Genomic DNA, 23,987 nt, shown 5'->3' with positions numbered 1-23,987 from the left:
TGTATGCGCGTGCTCGCCAACGAGCGTCATCGCAGCACCCTGTTCTCTGGTTCTGTCGTGGCTTTCCACCCAACACCAACTGTCTAATGAGGGAGTGAAAGGCCACGGGCGGAGTGGGAGGCAGGGGCTGAATATCAGTGTGTGTGTGTGTTTGTGTGTCTGCACACGTGTTTGTGTGTGTAATTAAAGAGAAGTGCCAGCAGGGGGGACCGGTGTCAGAAAGGGTCACCAAGAGAGCAGCGGGCCATCGCCAAGCTTTGGTCATTAACTACCGAGCGCCGGTAAAGGCGTGTGAAGGTACACAAGTGTATGTCAGGAGGCCAGGAACTAAATTAGTCTCCGTAAATATGTGTTTTACTTAGTTTATCCGTGTTTGTGTCACATTTCACTCAGAGTTTAGCTTTAGCGTTGAGTTAAAGACTTCATAAAGTACACCGCGAGTCATTTTCAACATGTTTTATTTATTATATTACTTTTATTATTAATTTCATGAGATTTCTGCGAGCCCAGTGCAGCATTTTTAGATTGCTTGTTTTGTACTAACTACAGTCTTAAACACAAAGGAAAAGAAAAAGATACATTTGGCCATGGCTGGTTGTTACATTATCCATTATTAACATTGTGATATATCAAAGAGATACATTTACTTTTCCTTCTTTTTAAATAAGATACAAGATGGCGGCTTCTTCTTCTTCCTCCTTTCAAGGTCGGCAAAATCTTCTTCCTTCACATTGACAGCGGTGATGTCAGTCGACCTGATTTGATTGGTCCGACTGGAGACAAATATTAGGTTAACCGGATTCTCAACAGAACCACTTATTTTGGACATAAAGCCATAAAAGTGATCGTCCACAAAAAACGTGTATCCACACAGCAAAGGTCATCTGGTCAAAGTTGAACCAGGCTGTTGCTGTGTGCCTTTGTTCTTTAATGCAGATGAGACTAAATCCTCTTAAATCCTCCCCGATTGTCCGACTTCTCGTGTATTTGGTGATGGCACCGTGTTCTCTTTGCTTGATTTGTTTTTATTAGTAAGACTGTCAAGGACCAAAGCTAAAGTAAAACTTAAGTAGTAATATATTGGAATGATCCGGAAAATGCAAATTCCTCCCGATTTACGTATAAATGTCAAACCAAATTTCTGTTTTTGTTTGCTTGGTTTTCCTTATTTCAGGCTGTTTGTCGGTCACGTGGTGTTCCCTCCTCTTCACTCTGTCAGCTGCCATCCACAGAGAGCCACTGCATCAATATGATGTTTACAAGAGGCAGCAGTTGAGGAGGAGAATAGTCTGTGTTTCTGCATTTGTTTGTTTCATCTCACTGTGTGTGTGTGTGTGTGTGTGTGTGTGTGTGTGTGTGTGTGTGTGTGTGTGTGTGTGTGTGTGTGTGTGTGTGTGTGTGTGCCCACAGTAATTTGTTTTCTTCCCTGACAGGTAGTGTGTGGATTGCCATGGGTTGATTGGTTATCCTGAGAGGTGTAGTGGGAGTTTAGGTGTGCGCTCCGGGGCTGCGTGGGGAGATCCGGGCGGCGTCCCCTCTCACAGAGCCTTCCCTCTGGGCTTCCAGCTCAGAGCAATAACTGGGTAGCTGGGAGGCTGCTCCGGGCGTCTGGGGCCCTAATGTTGGGAGGAGATGGTTCAGAGACAGGAGCAGTGCGAGGAGGAGGGATGTGTGTGTGTGTGTGTTTGTTTGTGTGTGTGTGTACTGCGGGGGGATCCCAAGCAGATTTGTTTACCGGTAATTAATTCACCTGATTGACATAACAGCTGCCAGAGCTATGGGAAGGCAACAGCATATGTGTGTGTTTGTGTGCAAGAACACCCCTGTGCATACTTACCATGCAGATTTTTCTGCATACCTGGTGCGTGTGTGTGTGTGTGTGCGTGTGTGCGTGCGCCTGCACAGAGAGCAGACCCAGCCATTGAGGGGATTTCCATGTGGCTGGGTTTGGAGAAGGTTTCCTGGCAGAGCGACCCGGCAGTTCTCTGTCTTCCATCGATCGGAGCCGTCTGTCGGCCGGCAGCACCGCTCAGACCGAGCTGCCTCTCTGCTAATCTTTATAGAGTTGACTTCACTGACAGTTATTGGAGCACTTGAAGCTGAGGGGAGGAGAAGGAGGGCCGTGACAGAAGGACAAATGGGAGAGATGGGAGGAGACGGTGATCGCAGTGACAGTCAGCAGGGTTGTGAAAACTAATTCCTGCTTTGGTTTGCACACGGGCCACATGAAACCAACAGGAACTAAATACATAGACACATAACAGAGTGTTCACTCTGGCGTGAGACACGCGTGTGCAAACACATCTCTGTGTATCTCTACGTGAAAATCAGCCATAACCAAATCACAAGGCTTCGCTCTGTCTTCGTTGTTTACATTAACAACTTCATCTCACCTGCTCTTCAGCAGTTTGTGCTTTTTTGTGCAGCAGACAAAGAATGACAGAGAAAAATAAAGCGATGCCCTGTTTGGGGAAACACGAGCTTGGACTGGAGTCTGTTACTCTGTGTGTGGCTGCATGCGTGAACTCTGTGGTCAGAGGGTCTCGGTTTGGGTGGTTTCGTGTGTTTCTGTGTGCGTACAGTCCTTGGAAACGGAAATAAACACAGGCTTCCACACAGATATTCAGACACACTCACACAGATACTAACAGGTCAGTATCAGTGTTGTTGTGGCCAGCAGGTAGCAGTGTGTTGGCCTGCTTGTCTGGACCCAGATAACAGCAGATCCATTACCCCCTGGAAGCTGAGGTCTGATCACTGGGCAGATAGAGCCACTCACTCACTGTCTGTGGACCTAGCCGGTTAGCCAGCCTCCACCGCGGCGCTAAAGAGGATCACACCAAGGGGCCAAAGGAGGGCAGACCCCCTTCTGTTAGAGGAAATTGTCAAATGCACGTCCTCCGATAATGCCTCGCTCGCATCTCGTGCAAGGCGGCGATGGTAAAGATTGCCGTGGTTATGTCACATCATGGAACACTTCAAAATGGCAGCTGCTGGTGGTCTTATCGCTCGTTGGAGAGATTCGAGTCGTCTCAATTAATAAACGCTAAGAGAACAAACTGAAATATGAAGTTTATTTTCGTTATTTAGCCTTTGTCTCAAGCACAGTGCGGTCTGTGTTATTATAGAATGACAAGATAAGTCTTCCTTTGGAACTCCTCTTCTGGCTAAAGAGGATTACAGTTTGAGAAATGCGCTCCTTTGTTTTCTTGCTTGAAGAGTTACACGGAAAGATTTATGCTCCTCTTCCAGCTGAGCCTCGCGTGCTGTTCTCCCGTGTTTGCTGAACTTACTGGCTTCTGGCTTTAGCTTATTTACCAGAAAAGATATGACAGTGATATCAATCTATTCGTCTAACTTTTGGAAAGAGTTTTTCCAACAAGTGAAACTACAGCGTTAAACAGATGCACCTCACAGACACAAAAAGACTTCAGATGCTGTGAATCTCGTCACGCATCAACAGAGACGAGAGAATATCCTTAACTCGTTTAGCTCATTTGCAAAATATGGAGGTGGCATGGATGGATGCAGGGTTCAGAAATGAAGATGTCGCATATAAATCGTGTAAGTTCATTAGTTACAAGTGAACCAAGAGAAAACCTTGTGTTTGGAAAAGACGGGATCACGAAGTAATGTTATAAAAGTGGCGTATTGCAGGCGACACTGGTCGTAAACATTTCTGCGGAGAGTCGCTCTTTCAGTCGAAGAGCTGGATTCTTGGCTCATTTTTTGAAATAATGACCAAATTCGCAGTCAAATTTTTTGATTGTAGCCTGGAGGAACGATTGCAGTGAATTTGGCCTATTCATGAAAAAGCGTGTGCTGATTTGGACGACGTGATGGCTTTTGTGCATCAGCAACTTCAACACAACGGACTAATGCAACAGCATCGCCGCTTACATCAGCATCGCTCTTGTGCGTGTGACATCCGCGGGTGTTTGTGATGAAGTTGTCGTTTTATAATCTCCGAAAATATTTTGTCTCGTAAATTTGCGAGGCTTTGTTTCGCCTAGATGCTCCACTTTAATCTCGGAGAACAGCTGAGCTTTTTTGTGACTGTATTCTCTCTGAATATTACCCTCTCGCGGCTTTGTAATTTTTTTCAGCCTACAATGGGCCTAATACGTGTCGTAGAAATGCGGTGCTGATTATTGGCTGGCTCGGTGGGGATGGAGAGAGAGCTGAAGGAGAACGACGGTGGTGAGGAGTTAGCGCTGTGCAGGTTTTGTGTATCGGGTTTGTTTGTGCGGAGGGAAGAAAAGGAGAGAGATAGCTGTGGCAAAAAGGGCAGCAGCTATCAAAAGCCACAGGCTGCTTTAAACTCCACGTCTGTTTCTTTTTCTATCTTTTCCTCCTTTTTCTCTTCTCTCTCTTTCTTTTTGCTTTCCTCTCCCTCCACCTATCGCTTTCTCCCTCTCTCCCTCTCTCTGCTCCCTGGCCATGCTGATGATTGACGGCCTGAGGGTTTTAATGGGCACTGGAGAGCAGGAGCTGAGGTCGGGGTTGTCATGGCAACTAGGAGAAGGGGCCTTTTGCTGCTGCTTCACCTGAGTACTGTGGAGCCTCGTTGGCTGGCTGAGGCAGGCAGGCTCGCGCGCACGCACACACTCGCTCGTCTCACACACACACACACTCGTCACACGTACTTACATGCCAGCACCACTTCCATTCACTCTTCCTCCTCCCTCTAAGATGTCCTGCTGTCTATCAAGCCATCTTCTCTTTTCCTTTTTCTCATTCTTATTTCATCTTCCTGTTTTCTCCCTCCCTCCCTCCCTCCGCACGGCCGTTAAAGCTCTGAGACAAACCGCAGTTGGTTAACCGTGCACGCGTGTGTTTGTGTTGGTGTGGACGCATGTATGTCAATATGTACAGTATTCAGCCCATTGTTTTTGCTGCCCATTGTTCAACAGGAGAAAAAAGCGCACCACTGCACACTTTCCAGAGTCAGCAGCGGCTGCGCTCTCGCTCCCTTATTTTTATTTTTCAGTTGCTCCATCAATATGGCTCCTTTAAAGTACAGAAGCCCAAATTATGCACGAAAGAGTCCCTCACCGAAACCAAGTAACAAGCGGCGACTTCTTTTCGCAGTTCACACACTCCATCTTGACTCAGAAAACACTTTTTTTTTTTTTTAAATCCTGCGGTGATTATTAGCATAATCAGACCTAATAATGGATCCATTCAAACCCTCTCACACACAAACACACACAGGCTTGAGATCTGAAACAACACAAATCATCTGCCACAATCATGCCCATTATGGGACCCAACCTGTTGCTTAGGCCAACCCCATTACCTGACCTGACCTGACCTGTCGGGCCCCATTCAACCTGGCAAAGGATTGCTGACTAAAGCCCCGCCCACACGTGATGGTCGTGGACCTTCGAGGCTCTCATGTCCTTCACGGTAAAAAGTAATATTGTGAAATTCAGCTACATACCAACAGTGTGTGCTCATATACGGGACTTTTTCTTTCCATATTTTAACTACTCAATACTCTGACTTTTTTTTATGCATCTGTCCTAAATGACAGATCCTGATTCGCTCTGATGGTCAAAAAGAGCAGTGAGAGTTTCACGTTTTTATGTTTAATAGTTTTCCCCTTCGTATCTCTGTTACTTGCACCTGTTTGTGTCGCTGCTGAATGTCTCTGGTTGCCGAGTTGCTGCTCGTTGCTTCCTGTGTGGACATCTTCTTAGCCTCTGGGCACAATGGACAACTACACAAGACTTCCCGTTCCATCTGCTAATCACTGTTTACAAATACAGATGTACTTTAAAAAACCGATTAACTGTTTACAGACTGTAGCCAATGATTTTGAGATTGTTTCTGCGGGACATCGGTGTAGTTCACCGGGTTAAAGCTAATACTAAAGCTAACTGCGTATCTGCCTTTCTCCCAGCTTTCTTGTCTTCTTTTCTCTGTCCTGTCGCATGAAGGCTAATCAGACTCCAGATATACACTCAACCACAAAGTCTTTGGTGCCAAAGACGTTGTCCCCATGTCGCAGATGTCTGTGAGACTGAGTCTCATTTAAGACCTGAGTTATTTGGCATTTATGCGTTAAAAGAAACACTGGGAGAGTTCACATGCTTCCCAGGCCACCAGGTCACAGTGGAAGGAAGAAAAATGATGCTTAGCACTTAATATAAGAGGGGTGAGTGTCCAATTTTTTTTTTAGCTGCGTGCTGTATTCTTTATTTTATGGTTTGGAAGATCCTCTTGACCTCTTCCTCTTCGTGCTTGTCTACTGTTGAGGCTGGAAAGAACTGACAGTTCACACATAGACCTGAGAGTAATATAGAAGCATCTGTACTAAGCTCTTCTTCACTGTCTGACCTCTGCTCACCCTCTGAGAGAGCTCTCCAGCTCTTCCTCTCTCGGCCCGCTTCCTATTGTTTGCCAGCCTTTTCTGTTTAAATGTCTCCCCTCTCTCCTTTATGCCTTTCTCTTTCCAGTTTTGGCTCTTGCCTTACTTCTGTGGATGCCACATCCGTGCTCTGTCATGGTTGTTTTCTGAGCCCCACAGATTCACACCCTTTCGCCGCTGCAGTTTTTGCATGCGCGATTGTGCGCGCCCTGCCTCGTGGCCCCGGGGCGTGCTAGTTAGCGTCTGGGCCGTGCAGGTCAGGCGAGGCACGGAGGGAAGTGAGCGGAGCTCCGGTTACAGTGGGGGAAGGGCTGGAGGAGAGCGCTGTGTGTGTGCATTTGTAAATTATGTGGATGTGCGTCCATGTTCAATAGCAGATATTGAGGCTTTTAACTGGTTATGTTTAATCAAAAACCCCATGGTTATAGTTAAGGCTGTTAGATTGTGTTCATCTTTAAGAGAAAGCAACAGTGACTGATATTTTGGTACACCCGTCCATCCTCCACAGCCTTTGGAGTAACAACATCTAGGTCGGTGTCTGGAAGACATTAAGACGGGCTGCTTGTTAGGTGTCAGGGTATCTGTGCGGTCTTAGCTTTTCAGTTCCTCTTCCACAGGAATCATCGCAACTTTTTTTTTATTGCTCCTCGCGTTGCCCTGGCCATGCCAACGATGAGCTGATGGTCAGCACGACTGAGGCAGCGCCACATCTGTCTCTTCTCCCTGATGTTTAGCATCATTATTACTGTGAGAGAAAAGATTAAGTACAGTCTGACATCAATGCAAGTCATAGATGCATTCAGGTGACACATTTATGCCCTGTTTTTGTTTTGTTTTTTTAACTTTAGCAGTTATTGGAAAAAAGTGCTGTCCATTCCTAGTGCAACGGGGAAACTAGTTTACTCCAAACCCACAGAATTCCTTCCTTAATGTTCCCACTAAATTACCATATTTGCATTTTGTTTTTGTGTCCATCGATTGGTTTATCACAGCGCCCAGACATCCATATCTCCGTCAGATATCGTGAGATATCTGTAATTGCTCCATTTGCTCCAGAAAGAGCGCAATCAGGGTGAAAAAAAGGAAAAAAGTTTGATGGCAAATCGTTTCCGAACAGCGCGTCTCTCTTTCTATTAATTTCGGCAGACACGGGATTGTTTTAACACCTTGCCAATCACTGATTGTCCCGTGACTGTGTGTTAATCCGCTGAAGGGAAATGCAGAGGCTTTTATTTTGGTTTTGTTGTGGTTGTTCTTTCAGAGCGCGGCCGCTGCTCCCAGTCCAGTGATGGGCAACATGCCACCCAATGATGGCATGCCAGGAGGACCCATGCCCCCGGGCTTCTTTCAAGTAAGAAAAACGACCTTCCGTCTGACTTCATCCCTCACCCACCCCCACAATCACCTCCAACCATCACCCCTCCCTTAGCCATTGCTAAGCCTATCCCTCTGTCTCCTCCTCCTTTTTTTTTAGCCTCTTTAGCTGTCCTAATCCCTGTCCAGATGTGTTCCCTTCTCTGTCTCTCTGCGTCCATCCCATATGTCCATATGCCCGGGTTGTTAACTCCTGGTGCTCTGTCTGCTGCTCTAGACTCTACCCGTAGAGTTTTCTGTGTTACCGTGTGCTTTCCAGAATATGAAATGCGTTTGCGAGTGAAAGAGGTGTTGGGTTTGCTGGGAGGGGAGGAAAAAGCAGAGTGAAGAGGAGGCTATTTTCTCTGGTCTGTGTTGCTTCACTAATTCCTCCTGTCATCACTGTTCTCTGAGGGCTGTCTCAAAGGCTGACGAGGTCACTCGCACTCTTTTCTCTGTTTCCGTCACTCTCTCATATTCAAATGAGGACATATAGGAGCCTTATTTGACACTGTGACACACATTAAACTAGTAACATTTACAAAATTGAGGTTTTAAAATAACTGTACCCCCAAAGATATGCTGTGAATTGCTGAGGGTGAGAACAGGAAATCTGAATTTGCTTAAAGCAGCTTTTCTACAGCAGTTTGAGTAAGAAAGAAGTCACCAGCAAATATGAGATTTTTCACATTATACCACGAGCAATTCAGGTGAAACGCCTACGGAAGGAAGAGGGCATTCATCTCCTGCAAAAGTTTGATTTCCTTTAGCGAAACTCTGGACATCTTCTTGTGGAGAGGAGCCTTTAAAGGAGTAGTACAACATTCAGCCAACACAGCTCCATTTACTGACAGTTTCCACGCAGTCTGTAGTTCATGTAAAGGAGCTGTCTGCAAAGACTTAAAAGTAGGTTGGCAAACCTCCACCAAAGCAATCGCAAGGAGGTTTTTGGTGGCTTTCAACGCAGCAGCCGAGAGCAACCCTTTGCCCTCTGATCTGTAAACGAGCGTTTTTCCCTAGTGACCATTGGTTGCCAAGGAGTTGCCGACCAGCTGCTGAATTTTATTGGTTAGAGTTTGGAAAAAGCCCTCTCTGTCCAAAGATAACAAAGCTCCTTCAATCGCTAATGCTAGCTAGAAGGGTTGTCCTGCTAACCATGTAAGATCAATAACTGTCAGCAGAATATTGAATATATAATATTCAGTCACCAGATCCCAGCCTCATGCTCACATGGGTAAATGCATTTATTGTTATTTTATTTTTAAAGTTTTATTTTTGTGATTTTTGTTTGTAAATCCCTGTGAAGTGTAAGAGTCTTGCTAGCGCCTCAGCCATTTAAAGACTTCCTGCTGAGTTAAACATCAAACACAGGAGTCGGCTGACCAGGCAATGCAATAAAATTACAATATGTCTTTAAGAATAATACTATACTTTATTAATCCTTTGTGAGAATAATTAAACATGTTCTGTGCTGTAAGCATGCTGCACGAATTTCCTCTCACTCTCTGTCTATAGCATACCTGATGTTTCCATACGTACAGTTTGAGGCTGTACAGCCTGTTTTTTCTTGTTTGATTGGCAGCTTGTCATGTTCTGTGTGTCTGTGTGTGTGCATGCATGTACATGCTGGGGTGGTAGAGAATGTTAATGATGTATGAGCAGTGAGCAGGCCAGGGAGAGAGCTATCTGATGGTGTTGCGTGAGTGACATTGCTTTCCATAAATAGACCCTGTGTGCAGGGCAGACGGACAGACAGACAGGATGGGCAGAGAGGAGGAGAACAAGGAGGGAGGGATGCTGTATTCACTTTCATCTTTTCTTCTCTTTTCATCCATCCTTCTTCTCTTTCTCCTCCCCTCTTCAGCTCAGATTAGCTGAGCAAAGCAGGCAAAGGTGAAGAAAACAAGAAAACAAAGGTGCGAGCACAGAGCCTGCACAGTGCACCGAGACAAAATGCTCCCAGTGCCACTGCAAAGATTTCCCTAAATCAAGCTCACACTGTTAGTGGTACAGCAGCATCTTTCAACATGAGCCAGAGCCGAAGCCCCACTCATTGCTTTCTGTAGGTAGCTGACATTAATTCCCCATTGAACTAATGGCTGCGGTCCGCGCTGAAAGCGCAGGCTGCTGAGATTTCTGCATTGCATTTGTTCATTCAAATGAAGGGGAAGCCGTGTCACCCCCCCTCCACCCCTTCGCACACATTGACGAAATTGTGCTCGTGTCCTCAGTCACTCCTGAGGTACGGTTAGTCGAGTGGACCACAGTCTAGAATTGTGAATGGATTATATCGAGCTAAGCGAAATTTCCTCAGCGCTTCGGTCATTTCTCATCTGAACTCTGGGTCGGCTTCCTTTCCCACCTTCTCCCTCCCTCACCTTCTCCTTCACACGCCAGGCATCCTTCTTCATGACATTTCTTCACTCTCTCCATTTCCCTTGTTTTTGAAACTATTATTTCTCACACGCCGCTTCAGTGACACATGCTTACTCACCGACTGTGTGTGAACTGCTCGTGTGCGCTGTGTGTGTGTGTGTGTTGCACAGTTTTTTCCCAGTTGCTCTAGCATAGCAATTAACATAGGTGACCCCAACACTGTTATTGGCTCCAGTCCTGGGAGAGAGGGATGAGGGGCAAAGACAGGACACTGGAGGAAAATAGAGATGGGAGGAGGAGGAGGAGGGTCTGCCTTCATGTTATCCTAATGTGCAACTCACAGGGTGAGCCTGGCATTTGGGGGTGGGGGGATGGGGGGCATCATTTAGGCAGAAAGACAGAAGAAGAAAGAGAATGGAATAAGTGTCTACACGTTTGGTGTGTAGTCCTTCGTCTCTCAGCAGAAGTCCATCGCTGCTGCATCATAGCCCTCTGGGGAGGGCAAGCAAAAGGGGAGATGACAAGGGGGGAGGAGGGGGGGAGGGAAAATTAGGGACGAGAGGCAGCAAGGAGAGATAGAGGAGGGTGGAGGAGGGGAAAAAGAAGAGGACAGTGAGATGTCAGGGGAGTCTTTCCAAAATCTTTTTTTTTTTAAATGAGAAAATGAACATTAAATGATCTGAAGCGCCTCGCTCTCGAGCTGCTTCTGTGATCTACACACGATACGTAACGTAGTCAAAAACACAGAGCGCACTCTCGTAGGGGTGTAAACCAGCCGGGGTGGGGCATCCTCTCTCTACTAAACTGGAATTGTTCCTCTTGCCAAAAAAAAAAAAAAAAGAGGATCGAGAGTCAAAGGCTGTGCAATTTACGGCAGGTAATTGCAGCTCTTCAGGGACAACACGAAAAAGCACAACAAGAGGATTAGGTTTGATTACACATTTAAGAACAAGCAACCCAGGTATCAAAGGCAAATTTGAGAACCTGTTCAAAGCTGACACATGGCACGCACATGGCGAATTAGGGAGACATCTGCGCTCGGTAATTTATTTATCAAAGGTAAGACTGGGCTCGGGGTTCAGTCCGGTCAGTCGTATTACAAAGATGCAGATAAATAAGGTGAAGTGCTTTGGAAAGTGAATGACAGACTGCAAACCATCAAGAAGTGATTGAGGAATAGTGTCTGAAATATTATTTCTTCTGTTAGGACCGGCGCCGGTCTTTTAGTGGAGATTGCGGACTTTATACAAGGATAATCACAAAGTTCCCCAAAGTTAACAAAGTGAGGCGTAACGGTGTTCAACCTCTCAACAAAAACCACCAACAGATTTAAAAAGTTATGCAAAACCTTTAATCTGCTTTTCTAACACATGTGAAAAAGCAGCGTGAGTGGAAGACACAGATGTCAGAGGACCCAGACGAGTCAAAACTTTCCACTGAGAAGAGGGACTCTGCTTATCCTTGAGAGGACAGCCACAAAAACCATACCCAACAATTCCCCTTGAATGACAGACTTTAAAATGAGAAGCAGTACTCGGGAAAACCTTTTCTCTGCATCGTGTACCTGTACTTTTCTTTAGACTTGGGTCATAAACATTAATGATGAATGATAATAATGAATGAAGCCTTTTTCTCCTGCTGTTCATGCTTCACCTCCACCATCACGTGAGTTCATCTGTTTAGAGGCAAACATCACATGTTTCTCTGCGTGTTGGTGAAAGAGCTCAGGTCCTAGCGTGGTATTGCTTCAGTATCTTTGTAGACCCGTGTCTGCATGTTGTAGTCGTGCACTGCAACCAGAAGGCAACGTGCTGTTGGCTTTTTGGAGGACGGCATCACCTCGCGATGAACAACACGCAGAGAGCAGAAGAATGTGGGCGAAGCAGTGGCGAGCGGCGTCGCCACCACGTCCTGCTAATGAGCAGACTTTGGCTATATTGCGTAGCAGCCCCCTCTCCCCATACGTGGCGATTAAGTTGGCAATACATCGCTGCTCCGTCTGGAAATTCACAATGGACAAAGACCTTCTTTGTCGTTTTGTGAAGCTGAGAGTTAAAACAACGTAAAGTGTCCCTGCTGCCGTTGTTTGAGGTGTGCTTTTGTGCCGCTTTGTGCTAAACTCCTTTGTTGCTCCTTTCGAAAAGACAAATTTTCAGCCAGTCAACATTCGACCAGCACGTAGCATCACGGCTGTCGCACTGCATGCTGTTGGCTTTTCGGAAACGTGTCCCTGCGGCCTCTACATTGGTTGAATTCCCACAATCCTTCTCACAGAGCCACACTGGTGCACCAGTGGATGGGCAGAAGCCTTAAGCACCAACAGTGAAGTAAGCATGAATAGTTTTCATCAATTAAAAAGCAGGTGGCTCCATTTTGGGGAACTTTCCATTGATACTCATGATTACTGAGGCCATGCCTCTGGGAGGGGGGGGGCATACCGCCTGTAGCAGGACCCCTTGTTCTTGTTGCTAATTTTTCTTTTATGACTCTGGACTCATCCTGCTGCTGTTCAGATGCTTCCTCAGCCGTGCTGCATATAAATGTTAAAACCTCGAAAACCTTTGCACAATACTGTAAATAATTTGCCGCTGTCCCAGCAGGTCAACGGCTGTCCTCTGGGAGGAAACGCTCCTGATCGCGTGCTTCCATCTCTGAGCTGACATGTTGCCATGTTATATAGCATGAGCTAGCAGGAGACCCACTGCTGCCACTGCTGCTCTCTCTGGAATGTTAGCAAGGAATGACAATGAGTGTGCATTTACTGTGTGTGTGTGTGTGTGTGTGTGTGTGTGTGTGTGTGTGTGTGTGTGTGTGTGGGCGCTGCTACTCCTGGCTTTGTTTGTTGTGTTCAGTGATGCAGGCTGCTTTGTGTTCTCACTCTTTGTGTGTGTGTGTGTGTGTGTGTGTGTGTGTGTGTGTGTCCAGAAGTTTGACAGAAGTTACACACTGCCCTCTAGTGTTGGCAGTTATAAACAGGTGAAAAACCCTCAGCAGGCTGCTACTCTTCCACCCCTCTCCCCCTCGCTCTCACTCTTTCTGTTAGTGGTCCATCAGGGGCAGCAGTGTGGGTCTTCCTTAAGCTGAAATGAGCGGTGAGGAGGCGAGGGGGTTGCGTTGATGGGTTTGTGGTACTGTGCCAAGCTGTTATCTCCTTAGCCGGGTAGAAAATGATTTTATTAATTGCTTCATTTAACGCTCCCCGTGTCCCCCCCTCCTCCTCCTTCCCCTCTCCCACACGAATACACAAACAACGCCGCACAAGCTCACGCACACTCGCACACACTCCAAGCAAGCTACTTTTCAAACTCGCCCTGCATATACCTCCACGACAGTTGAAATGTTCTCTCGCTCCCTCTCTCTGCGGGGACCTGTAGAGGGAACAGTAGAGCCATAAAGGCCATATGCTGGCCCATTCAGATGTAATAGCAGGAAGGCCTGGGGAGGCCCAGTCAAAGGAGCTACGCTCCATTATGGCACATTATAGAGAAGAACAAGAGAGGAGCTATGTGAGTGTTTCTGTGTGTAGTTTCTGAGCAAGCGTGTGTGTGTGTGTGTGTGCGAGAGAGAGCGTGAATGAGATTGTGTATTATCTACCCTGCAGGAACAAAAATTTGCTCTCACAATCATCATGTCGAGACCCCCATATGGGGACGAGAAGATGGTCCCCACGTGACCAGCTGGTAAAACTGGTGAAAGTAGTTTAAGGATTACGTGATGGTTCTGTCAAAGATTCAGGTGAGGCAGGAAGCGCTCATGGTTACGTGCGAGGGTACGGCTCTGAAAGATGAATGCCAGTTAATGCGGTGTCCTCTCGAGCGACTGAAACTAGGCTCTGTGTGTGTGTGTGTGTGTGTGTGTGTGTGTGTGTGTGTGTGTGTGTGTGTGTGTGTGTGTGTGTGTGTGTGTGTGTGTGTGTGTGTGTGTGTGTGTGGGGATGAGAACCAGACTGCTGCAGCTGGGTCAGTGCAGTCAGACCCCGCAGGGGTGTCTTGTTAGACACACACACACACACGCGCATACACACACACACACACACACACACACACACACACACACACACACACACAAACTCTGGCTCGGCAACAACAGTAACCTCTGAGGTCAGACAGAGCTAGCGCTGCATTAGCCCCAGTGTGAACCTGCTGAGAGACAGAGCGAGCCAGTACAGCTGGTGTTAACCACCCAGAACATACACACTGCACACGGCATGGCAGAAAAAACCCACAGTGGTACCGGCACAGACGTCATAACTGTGGCGGCACGCCGACTGTGTGCTGCATGTACAACTAAATAAACACGTCCAGGATTGCGTTGCTGGTTAAAAAGTGGCTTTTGTGGAGACTTGACTGCGTCTCGGATGATGATGAGATTAATAGAATCAATGAAAGGTAAACTGACACATCTCACAGGGAGAGGAAGCACCTGTCTGAAGAGCCCTGCTGCTGCTTCTGCCTTTTATAAAGGGGAACAAGTCCTTGAATACGTGCTTCTGCTCACGAGTACATGCGTACGTACGAGCTCATCTCTCCTGCCAAAATCTGTGCTCTTGTATGGCGTACCTGGCGGTGCAGCGGTACTGTATCCGTGCCCGTGGGAACTCGCTTGTTTCGAGCTGTCAGTCAGGCGTGTTTATTTTCCCGCTGTAGCAGCACCCGCAGATTCCCGGTGTCGAGCTGTGTGGCTTGGATGGCGGCGCGCCGACAGAGCGCTCACACGGGGAGGGCGGAGCAGTGGGCCGGGTGGGAAAGTGAGGTAGAGCCGGAGGGTGGATGTACCTGCTTCTCTCTAGCTCCGATGCAAAAGAGAAGCAGGTACATGTGCAGCTGCCTCTTACATGGAAAGCGATTTACACGAGTGAAGAGGCACACTTGTCTAACAGCTGTGTGTGTTTAGCTGAAAGTCAGTCAACTGAAACATCATCAGCAGATATGATGATTGATGATTTTGCTCTGATAATTAAAATCAAAAATTATGTATGCCAAACTTATTCTACAAATTCTATATCTTTCTGATTGGCTGCCTCTTGCAAGCAAAACAGCACTGGGAGGAGCTTCTGTGCATACAGCCAGAGCTGTGATATCCCTGCTCAGTGACATCACACAGAGCCAGGAGTAGAAAAGAACAGTCTGAAACTGAGCACTTAGAGCAATCTGAAGCATGCTCACAGTCACACCTACAATTTAGAATAACCAATTAGCCTCATGTGCGTGTCTTTGGACCGTGGGAGGAAGCTGGAATAGTCCAAGCATGTCAACAGCAAAGCCCCACCCAGCCACTGGATTCAAACCTTTTTGCTATGAGCTGACTGCGCTAACAACCACTGCACTGTAGTTATAATATATATTAGTATAATACCAGCGAGTGTCATGGGCACTCCCATAATCCTTTACCTTTTGGCAATGATGTTAAAGACACACCTGTTAAAGTAATACCCCCCCTCCTCCCCCCGGCAGCCCGCTTTCAGTGCTCATACTGTACCTGCAGGTATATCAAAGCCAGCACACACTCAGCACCTGAGACAAGATCCTGCTATCACCTGTGAAGAAAGAGGGAGATCTTATATTTGCACTCACCGCCACTCATCTTGCACACATGCTCACACATACGCACACACACACACACCTGTAATGTTACTTGATAGCCAAGTGCTTGACAGAAGCTCTGGCAGACTAGCAGATAAGTCTGGTCTGGCGGTGGGTGGTCCCGTTTCTCCACATTGATGCTAGTAACAGGTTTCTAGCGGTGTGACTACTGCCAGAGTCAGATGATGCTGCTGTAGTACGAGACGCGGAGGTCAGAGTTGACGTTAGTCCCGTGATACGGCGTCACTTTAACGTAGCGGTGTTTGCTGTGAGAGATTAACTTAGGAGTGGTTTCAGCTCATTTGCTCTAAAAATTTAAACTGAAACTGTAGTTCACATAGCAGTGATTGAGTCTTCAGGTCAATGTTGATTTAAGTGACAGAATAATTTCAGTTATTTTCAGAGGGGGATTTATTCTTCTATTTCATTGCCATAATGATGTTTGATTGGGTTTAAATATTTGGCACTTCTTTGGAGAGTGGAAGTGAGCACCAGAATTAAGCTTGCTTTGGCCCTTGATTCTGTTTTGGACGGCTTTAACTCTGGCAAACCGGATCAAGTGTCATCACGGCAGAATTTAGAAAAATAATACCACGTTTGAAAATACCCTGAATTATCCTTTGGCAGCAGTGCTGTAATTGAATGCTGATTACAGGCCACTTCGTGAATTGATCTGACCCCATCCTGGCAATTAACAATTCCTGTGCATGGAAATCAATGTGGCCCTTTGAAAATGTCAGTGACAGATCTTATTAGAAGCATTCTTTGTTGGTGTAACAGATTAAATATGATGGTTGTGAAGAAATTCTACATATTTACAGTGAATTTTAATTTTTAATTTTCTCAGTTTGTCCTCTGATGAAAGAGATAAGGAGGGCTTTGCTATTGTATACGAGCGATATGTTAACAAACGATTGCTTTGTGCACAATGAAGTGAAGTGAGGCAGAATTAGAGTCCCAGTAGAATTCAGTTTCATGCTTCTACACTGTGCGTTTAACTTTGGTCATCTCTTTCAGATCATTTACTACTTTGTCTCCCGTCAGTATTGTGTTTTTCAGATATTATGCCATACTCATTTTCCTCTGAGTGCTGGTGATGTGTTTCTGATTTCCTGTAATAATGTCCAGGAGAGCTGTTTGAACTGAATATTACATACCGGGAAATAAAAGTATTTCCCTGTACTTCAGCATTAGCATCAGCTACATAAAACATGCTTATTGCATTGAAGTAGAGTGATAAATTGTGCTTGTGTAGTTGATCATTTTTAGACTCGGGAGAGTTTATTGAAATTACAGCCTTTTAATATACAAGCGCACCCCCAAAATAACAAAGCTCCAGTTATATTTAACGCAGTGGTGTGCAGTGACTTTTACAGCAAGGCAAGCGGGAAGACAACCACCAACCAGAAACTCAAGAAGAAACACAAGTGTTCTTCCACTGTTTACCAAGACAAACTGGACCTTTTGGAGTTTTTCTCCTATCCATCTTATTCTTATATACATGCTGACAGCCCTGTGCGTCTTGCAGCACTCTTCCTGGACATCTTCAACTCTCTGCGTGCCGTACCTGCCCTAAAGTATTCTAAAATATTGCACTTACGTCTGTAGTGTCATCAAAATCTTTAGCATTTGCCGAGTTCCAGCAAATTCTAAAGGAGTTTTCCTTTGTTGAAAGCAAGAATAAAATATTATAAAAAATGTCAGCAAACACCAAACTGTATTATTGGCAAATGGTAAATAAAGTATCAAAAGTAAAAGTACTTAGTGTGCAGAAAAATGTTCCCTAACATATTACATGGATATATTATATGGATATTAATATAACATCCATATGATGAATATGATGGATGTGAATGTTATTACTGTAGGTTTTTAAGGTTCAACGAATTTTAAATGTTATAAATACTATATGCTGAGTATATTACATTTAGTATATTAAATTAAAAGGCTTGAGCAATGAGGGCCGTGAGTAATCACCATTTAGTGATGGCCTCCATTGTTCATTGTTTTTTATATAAACTGTATAAACAAATGATTTCTCAGAGATGCTAATCTGCCTTACCTGTTAAATTTCTTCACACTACACTAACCCCTCTAAATTACACTTGTTGATATCGGTGGTTAGTAAGAGAAAATGTATCTGATGATAAATCACAGAGGGCTTGTTTACTTGCTAAACAAACAGGCAGATTGTAACTGATCTCAGAGCAGTGAAAGCAGAGCCAGCAGCAGATTGTCTATGGGTCGAATGGCCTGCAAACGCCTTAGTTAGCCAGAAGTGTGAGTTTCTCTGCTTAGACTTCTGACCTGAACCTGGATAAGTGGATGGGTGGAGGCAAACAGATGAGAAGCTGTAGACAGAAAGTTGTTTAAAATAAGAGAGATTGGTTTCAGGTTTTGATTGATCTCTACTTTCGGATTTCACTGTTCAAGCACTGCTTGCCTTGCTTGCCCTGATGGAGTGCGGCTAATAGATTTCCTAAAATCTGGCCAAACAAAACTAAACCCAACCTATAACTGCAGTACTCACATTAAAAGTGATTTATTGAAGGTTGATTGCGCTAATAATGTTTCCCCAGAAAGATTTGCATTCATTACATTCTTGAAGCTCGTTTTTTAAAAACAACTTTAAATCTGTTCTCCACCAGGGTCCCCCAGGATCTCAGCCTTCGCCTCACACGCAGCCTCCTCCACATAACCCCACTAATCCCATGATGGGACCTCATGGACAGGTAAGAACCAAACATTTATCCAGTCTGTCACTTTGCTTGTAGGTTCCTTCTTGAGCCTACCCTTGATTCCACTCGCTCAAATAACAGTGAAAAGTGTACAAACAGCACACAGGTCCCTCGTGCTAACAGGCAGGACGGGCAGCATCCACAATGGTGGATTGGATGAATAATTTAGCTGTGTTGGCCCAGCTGTAAAGAGCGGAGGTGCATCTGGAGGGCCTCCTCTCTTCCTCAGCCCAGCACTCACCATCCCGTAGTCCATCAATAGACCATTAATATTGCAGCACAGCCTGACATTGTGCAGCTCTTCATGCACAAACCCACCACAACACGGTCAAAGGAGGAGAGAAGAGGAGCTGAAGAGAAAGCCGACTTAAGTGACGAGGGTACAAATGAAAACGGTAGTGAGTCGGTTCTCAATTCGAGGACTAATTGTTATTATATAACTCATCTTCCACTTGCTCCAACCACACACACACGGCGACACACAAAACATGTAGTACATAATTATAATTTAAATGCAGTCTCATGCTGTATTTGTGTTGTGTGGGCTTATCTCTGTGAGAAGATGATGATACAAACATCATGCGGCTCATGCTCCGTGACCAAAACACCCAAGTCTTACCCAATCAGCATTCAAATCTGCATGTTTCCTCTTGATACTAAAATAGTTGGACTGACTTTTGAATTAATTCTTATCGTCTGACATCAAAATGTGGGTCCGCCGGGCCTGGATATTTGTAGTTGTAGCAGCGTATTCTCAAAGGTAATTCTGAAAACCATCTGTCTCTGGTGTTTTACATTATTCACTAGTTGTGCGCCGGCTCTGTAATGCATGTCCTGGCCAGCCTGTTCTTGTCCCCTCTCTGCTGAAACATAGTGAACGTGTCTTAGGTTTCTGGTATGAATCACGCAATCCAGGCAGAATCTGTGTAGCTAGACTGCCTGCGTATGCGAGGTCGGTAGTAAAATGTCCACCACCGAGTGGCACAGAAACAGAGACGAGGTGTAGAACTACTGCTTTCATCCAGCCGTGTGATGTTAATGCCCCCCACCCGCTGCAACATTATTGTCCTTGTATTGTTCTTCTAGTCCAGATTTCTGTCCTGCATGTTTTTTTTCCCCATCTTCCTAACTCTCACTTATCTTTCCCCCTTTACCTTTATCCTAATGGCTTTTATCACCTGAGGTCTTACTTTCCCAAACTTAACAACAAGCCCCTCCTTACTTGGAAACAGAACAAAAATACAGCATGCACATTGTTCTTCAGCGCAATAGCTCCCCCTGTTGACGCCCAAAGATAAAGCCTCAAACATGAGAAGGTCAGCTATAGAGAGCCAGGTTTGCTAATCATCTTGTGCCTTATGTCAGTACCCAGAATTTCAAAGTGTCGCTTGTCACATTGAAGTATTCCTGCTTCTGGAGAGCACATTTGAACACATTTTGAGCATCTAATAGAAGCTGGTTGAAATGATATTATTATCATAACATCAGTTAAATTTTTTATAGAGATCTGTGTTTATTAGTTCTCAATCAGAAGCACCAAAAGGCAACGTACATTGATTTATGGATGCAGTGTTTTAAAAGCAGAATCTGATGTTGGCTAAGCTGGTAATGACGGTGGCATGCTGAGACATGTGTACTGTGATGTTTTGTGTATTTTTAATATGTGCAGCGCTTTCTATCGTTTTATCTCAATTTAATTTCCGTCGTGTGTTTAATGACTCCCGCTGCAGTCGTTTTACAAGCCCTGCTATAAATAAATATTGTCATTATATCCTTATGATTACCTTATGTTTGTTTTATTTACTTGATACATTATGTTAATATCTAATCGTGACAGTCCCTTTAAATTGCTTTTCTTTAGATGCTTTTTTTATTAAACTGTAGCCAGATTCTGCACTAACTGCACTGTGGCTTCTTTGTGTTTTGGGGCATAACCCTAGCTTTGTGTTGCCAATAGCATGAACATATTTAAAGGACTCTCAGTCAAGAGATGTACATGTGTGTTAGTGTTTTGGCTTCTGATCATTATTATTTTATATTGTGGGCCACGTAGAGCCCATTTTGGTCTTAATTGGGCCAGATCCTGAATCCTGAATTTGTATAGTAGAAAGCAAAAAAACTGCCATTTCATTGTTTATTTACTTTGGTTTAGTATGAGTGGCCATGGAGAAGGAAAAGCTGTAAAATATCTGAAAATACAGTTAAAATTCCAAAATGTATGGCATCTTTCACATTTTCCAAAGCTGTGCGACGGGCCGGATATGAGTTTTTGACTGACCAGTTCTGGCCCCCGGGCCTTATGTTTGCCAACCCCTGGAATAAAGTAATTTTTATTCTTCGCTTGTCCTTTCTGCAGCCATTCATGTCTCCACGGTACCCAGGTGGCCCAAGGCCCTCCCTCCGTATGCCAAATCAGCCTCCAGGGAGCATCCCCGGGTCACAACCTCTCCTTCCAAACAGCCTGGACCCCACCCGACCTCAAGGTACTGACGGCCTGTTTTGCAGAGAAACTTTATATTGGCTTCCAAATGAGAATCTTCTTTCTTCCTCCTGTATGGATTTGTTATTGATCCAAGTGGTGCTGCCATGCCAACACTCTGTGTTTTATCACAGGACATCCAAACATGGGCGGTCCAATGAGAATGAATCCCCCCCGAGGCATGGGAGGCATGGGTCCACAGGTAAGCCACCAGTGTTTTTTGTTTTTGTTTTTTTTACACAAACGACCAAATTAGTCATATAGAGTAAAACACAAAGGGCCGCGTTACTAAAGCAAGTCACGACAGTGGATGGTGTCCTTCAGCTCCACCAGCCCACTGCACTCCCACTCAGCAGCTGCCACACAGCCAGGTTTGGTGCCTGATCTTTAGTTTATGAGCAAACTCTGTGTTTGGTTGCCCTTCATTAGGGGCTTCCATAAAAAACAGCTATAATGTCAAAGCAGCAACCTATAAACAGCATGCAGATAATCCTTCTCCTTTGCTGAGCAGGAATTTTGGTTCCGCCAATCTCGTAACTTTACCTTTAAATGTCAGAAGCGCTCTGACGCCGATCTTGGCTGCGACCAGAGCCCACCCACTGCTAACGCCAGTTCTACATGTTAAATCCTACTTGCTGACTCCCACCTAGAGAGACAGAGACTGAATGCTTAGACTGCTATGAGCAAGCCACCACCAACACATATTTTTTTTAAAGTGGTGCCAACGACGGTGCTGTCGGTTTCCTTTTATCACTTTAATTTGTGTTAATGTTGTTTTTTCTAATACATAAGATGCTTAAACAGCAGTGTCCTTTTGAATTACCATTACAAGACAGCTGCTTCATTCTGCACCCAGCCACCGCGCACACACACACACGCACACTCTCTCCCCGTGCCCTTCGTCCCCTCTCTGTGCCACCCTGGCTCGGTGACTTTGGCAGTGAGCGTACCAGCAGCTGGTGTGGCATCTGCTCGACAAGTGTAATCGTCTGCTGAACAAAACTCTTCCTCTGAGTGGAGCTGCTCTCTGGCCTGCCCCCCTACTCACTCACTCACTCAGTCATACACACACACACACACACACACACACACACGTGTCCAAAGACACACGTGTAGCGCCAGCCAAAGCAGCCCACTGGGCAGCGATGAAAACATACACGCAAACACGCGGGAGGGCGCGCACACATAGAGACACTTACTGTATACAGAGACTCACAACATGCGCAGAGTGCGCAGGCTCTTCCACACACAGCTGTCCTCTTTCACGCACAGCCCACTCCGAGCAGCCCACACACAGCTCATACATCCACATAATTAAACACTAGTTAGTGGGAGACATGATCGTCGCTGACCTTCATTAAGATTCAAACCTTTACACAGAGCAGGTGCGAGGCTCTGTGCTGACTGTGTGTTCATCTCTTTGTGCAGAACTATGGCGGAGGGATGAGGCCTCCTCCAAACTCCATGGGGCCAGGGATGCCCGGCATGAACATGTTAGTAGATTGTTTTTCTTTTTATGGCTGTAAATTCTGTATATACTTCTATATGATAACGTTTAAATCATCTAAATAATGGGCAAAAATAGTAGTAATATATTAGAAACCCCAAATTTCATCTCAAAACAAGTGCTTGGTGACAGATGAGGGAAGAAGAAACATCCCACAGAACCATCAGGCAGAAAAAAGACTTACACTGGTTTAAGGTAAAAGTAGAAAGTCAGGATAAGCTTTCCGATAAACGCAGACTTTAAAGATGTCACCGACTTCAGAGGCCTTGTATCCTGGCTTCACTCTGACCCTGACACAATGGGTCTCAGGCTAGGCGCCGGCTCATACGGCAAGGAAAGTTGTGATCATTGGGAAATTTCAAATGAGAAGAATTAAATAAAATAGTGCTGTATAGGGTTACAGGGCATTTTCCTCATAATGCGCATGCACACGAGTTTTTAGGGAGTTTTTAGACGTCCTGCAGGAGCGCTGCACTTCAGGGTCACTGGGCCTAAGAGGGAAGTACAGCAGAGTGTCATCAGTAAAACTACGGAAAGAAATCCAGTAACCGCGAATGCTGTGACCCGGGGGAAGTATGTAAAATCATACTGCAGCTACAAATGAGTCCCGGGCCACACCGTGCTTTATGAGTGTGGATAAAGAGACATAGTAGTTATTGATAGGTGCAGCCTGTTTGAGAGATAATGCGAAAATCATTATAAAGCTGAGCCAGACACCCACAAGGCACCAGAGTTTGTAAAAAGTACTGTGATCAATTGTGTCCAATGCTGCGCTCGAGTCCAGCGGTGCCAGATAAAGAGCACATGCCTGCTCAGAAGCCACTGGGAGATCGCTGGTGACCTTCAAAAGAACAGTCTCTGTGCTGTGGTATTTACCAACGCCAAATAGAAACTTTGCAAAAATGGAATTATTTCGTGGAGCAGAAACGTGTAGCTCAGACACCTTTTCTTTCATAGAGTTTCTTTTGACAAAAGGCAGCTTGGAGATGATAATTCTCCAGGAAGGTGTGAGCCACATTAGTGTGGCTGCACAGAAACAGTCAATGAACTTTCAACCCCAAAGAGTAAACGTGGCACTAAAAAAACAACAAGTCATCTTCTGTTTCAGAGTCTGAATGCTTGTCCTGTGACTGCCCGTCACTCCAATAAAACTAAAAGTCCTTTCCCTCAGTAAAGTTCCCAGAAAGCTGAACAGGCAGGTTTCTAGATCATTTCTGCACGTCAACTGATGGACTCTTGCAATAATCTCTAGAGTCTACGTACATAACAAATAATAAAACCTCCCCTTTATCCTTGTACCTGTCTGCATTTCAGGGGTCCTGGCGGAAGAGGTCCGTGGCCGAACCCCAACACCAACTCGGTGAGTCACATCCTCTCGCATCTTCACGTCCACGTGACCGAGTGCGTTTACAATAACTGTGCTTCATGTTGTGTTTCACCCCGGGTCTCTCCTCCCCACAGATAGCTTATTCATCTTCATCTCCAGGCAACTATGTGGTAAGTGTCCCGTCACAAACTCGTGTTCGACCACGGGCCATAAATTACCTGTCACGCTGTGATATCTAACAGGCGCGCTGCC

General features: G+C 45.5%; 1 protein-coding gene across 2 annotated transcripts in view; it reads left to right on the top strand.

Annotated features, from left to right (window-relative positions):
* ssbp4 (single stranded DNA binding protein 4) overlaps positions 1-23,987 on the top strand; it is an 84,178-nt gene that overhangs the window by 53,770 nt on the left and 6,421 nt on the right. For both annotated transcript variants that reach the window (XM_039607326.1, XM_031726770.2), the window contains exons 5-11: positions 7,635-7,724; positions 18,333-18,416; positions 20,779-20,905; positions 21,036-21,103; positions 22,330-22,394; positions 23,723-23,768; positions 23,870-23,905. In XM_039607326.1, coding sequence (XP_039463260.1) covers positions 7,635-7,724; positions 18,333-18,416; positions 20,779-20,905; positions 21,036-21,103; positions 22,330-22,394; positions 23,723-23,768; positions 23,870-23,905 — 516 coding nt within the window. The remainder of the gene's footprint in view (positions 1-7,634; positions 7,725-18,332; positions 18,417-20,778; positions 20,906-21,035; positions 21,104-22,329; positions 22,395-23,722; positions 23,769-23,869; positions 23,906-23,987) is intronic.

Source organism: Oreochromis aureus, linkage group 23 (assembly GCF_013358895.1).
Source record: "Oreochromis aureus strain Israel breed Guangdong linkage group 23, ZZ_aureus, whole genome shotgun sequence".
Lineage (NCBI taxonomy): Eukaryota > Metazoa > Chordata > Actinopteri > Cichliformes > Cichlidae > Oreochromis > Oreochromis aureus.
The sequence above is the reverse complement of the archived record's forward strand: the minus strand, read 5'-3'. Positions and strand labels throughout refer to the sequence as shown.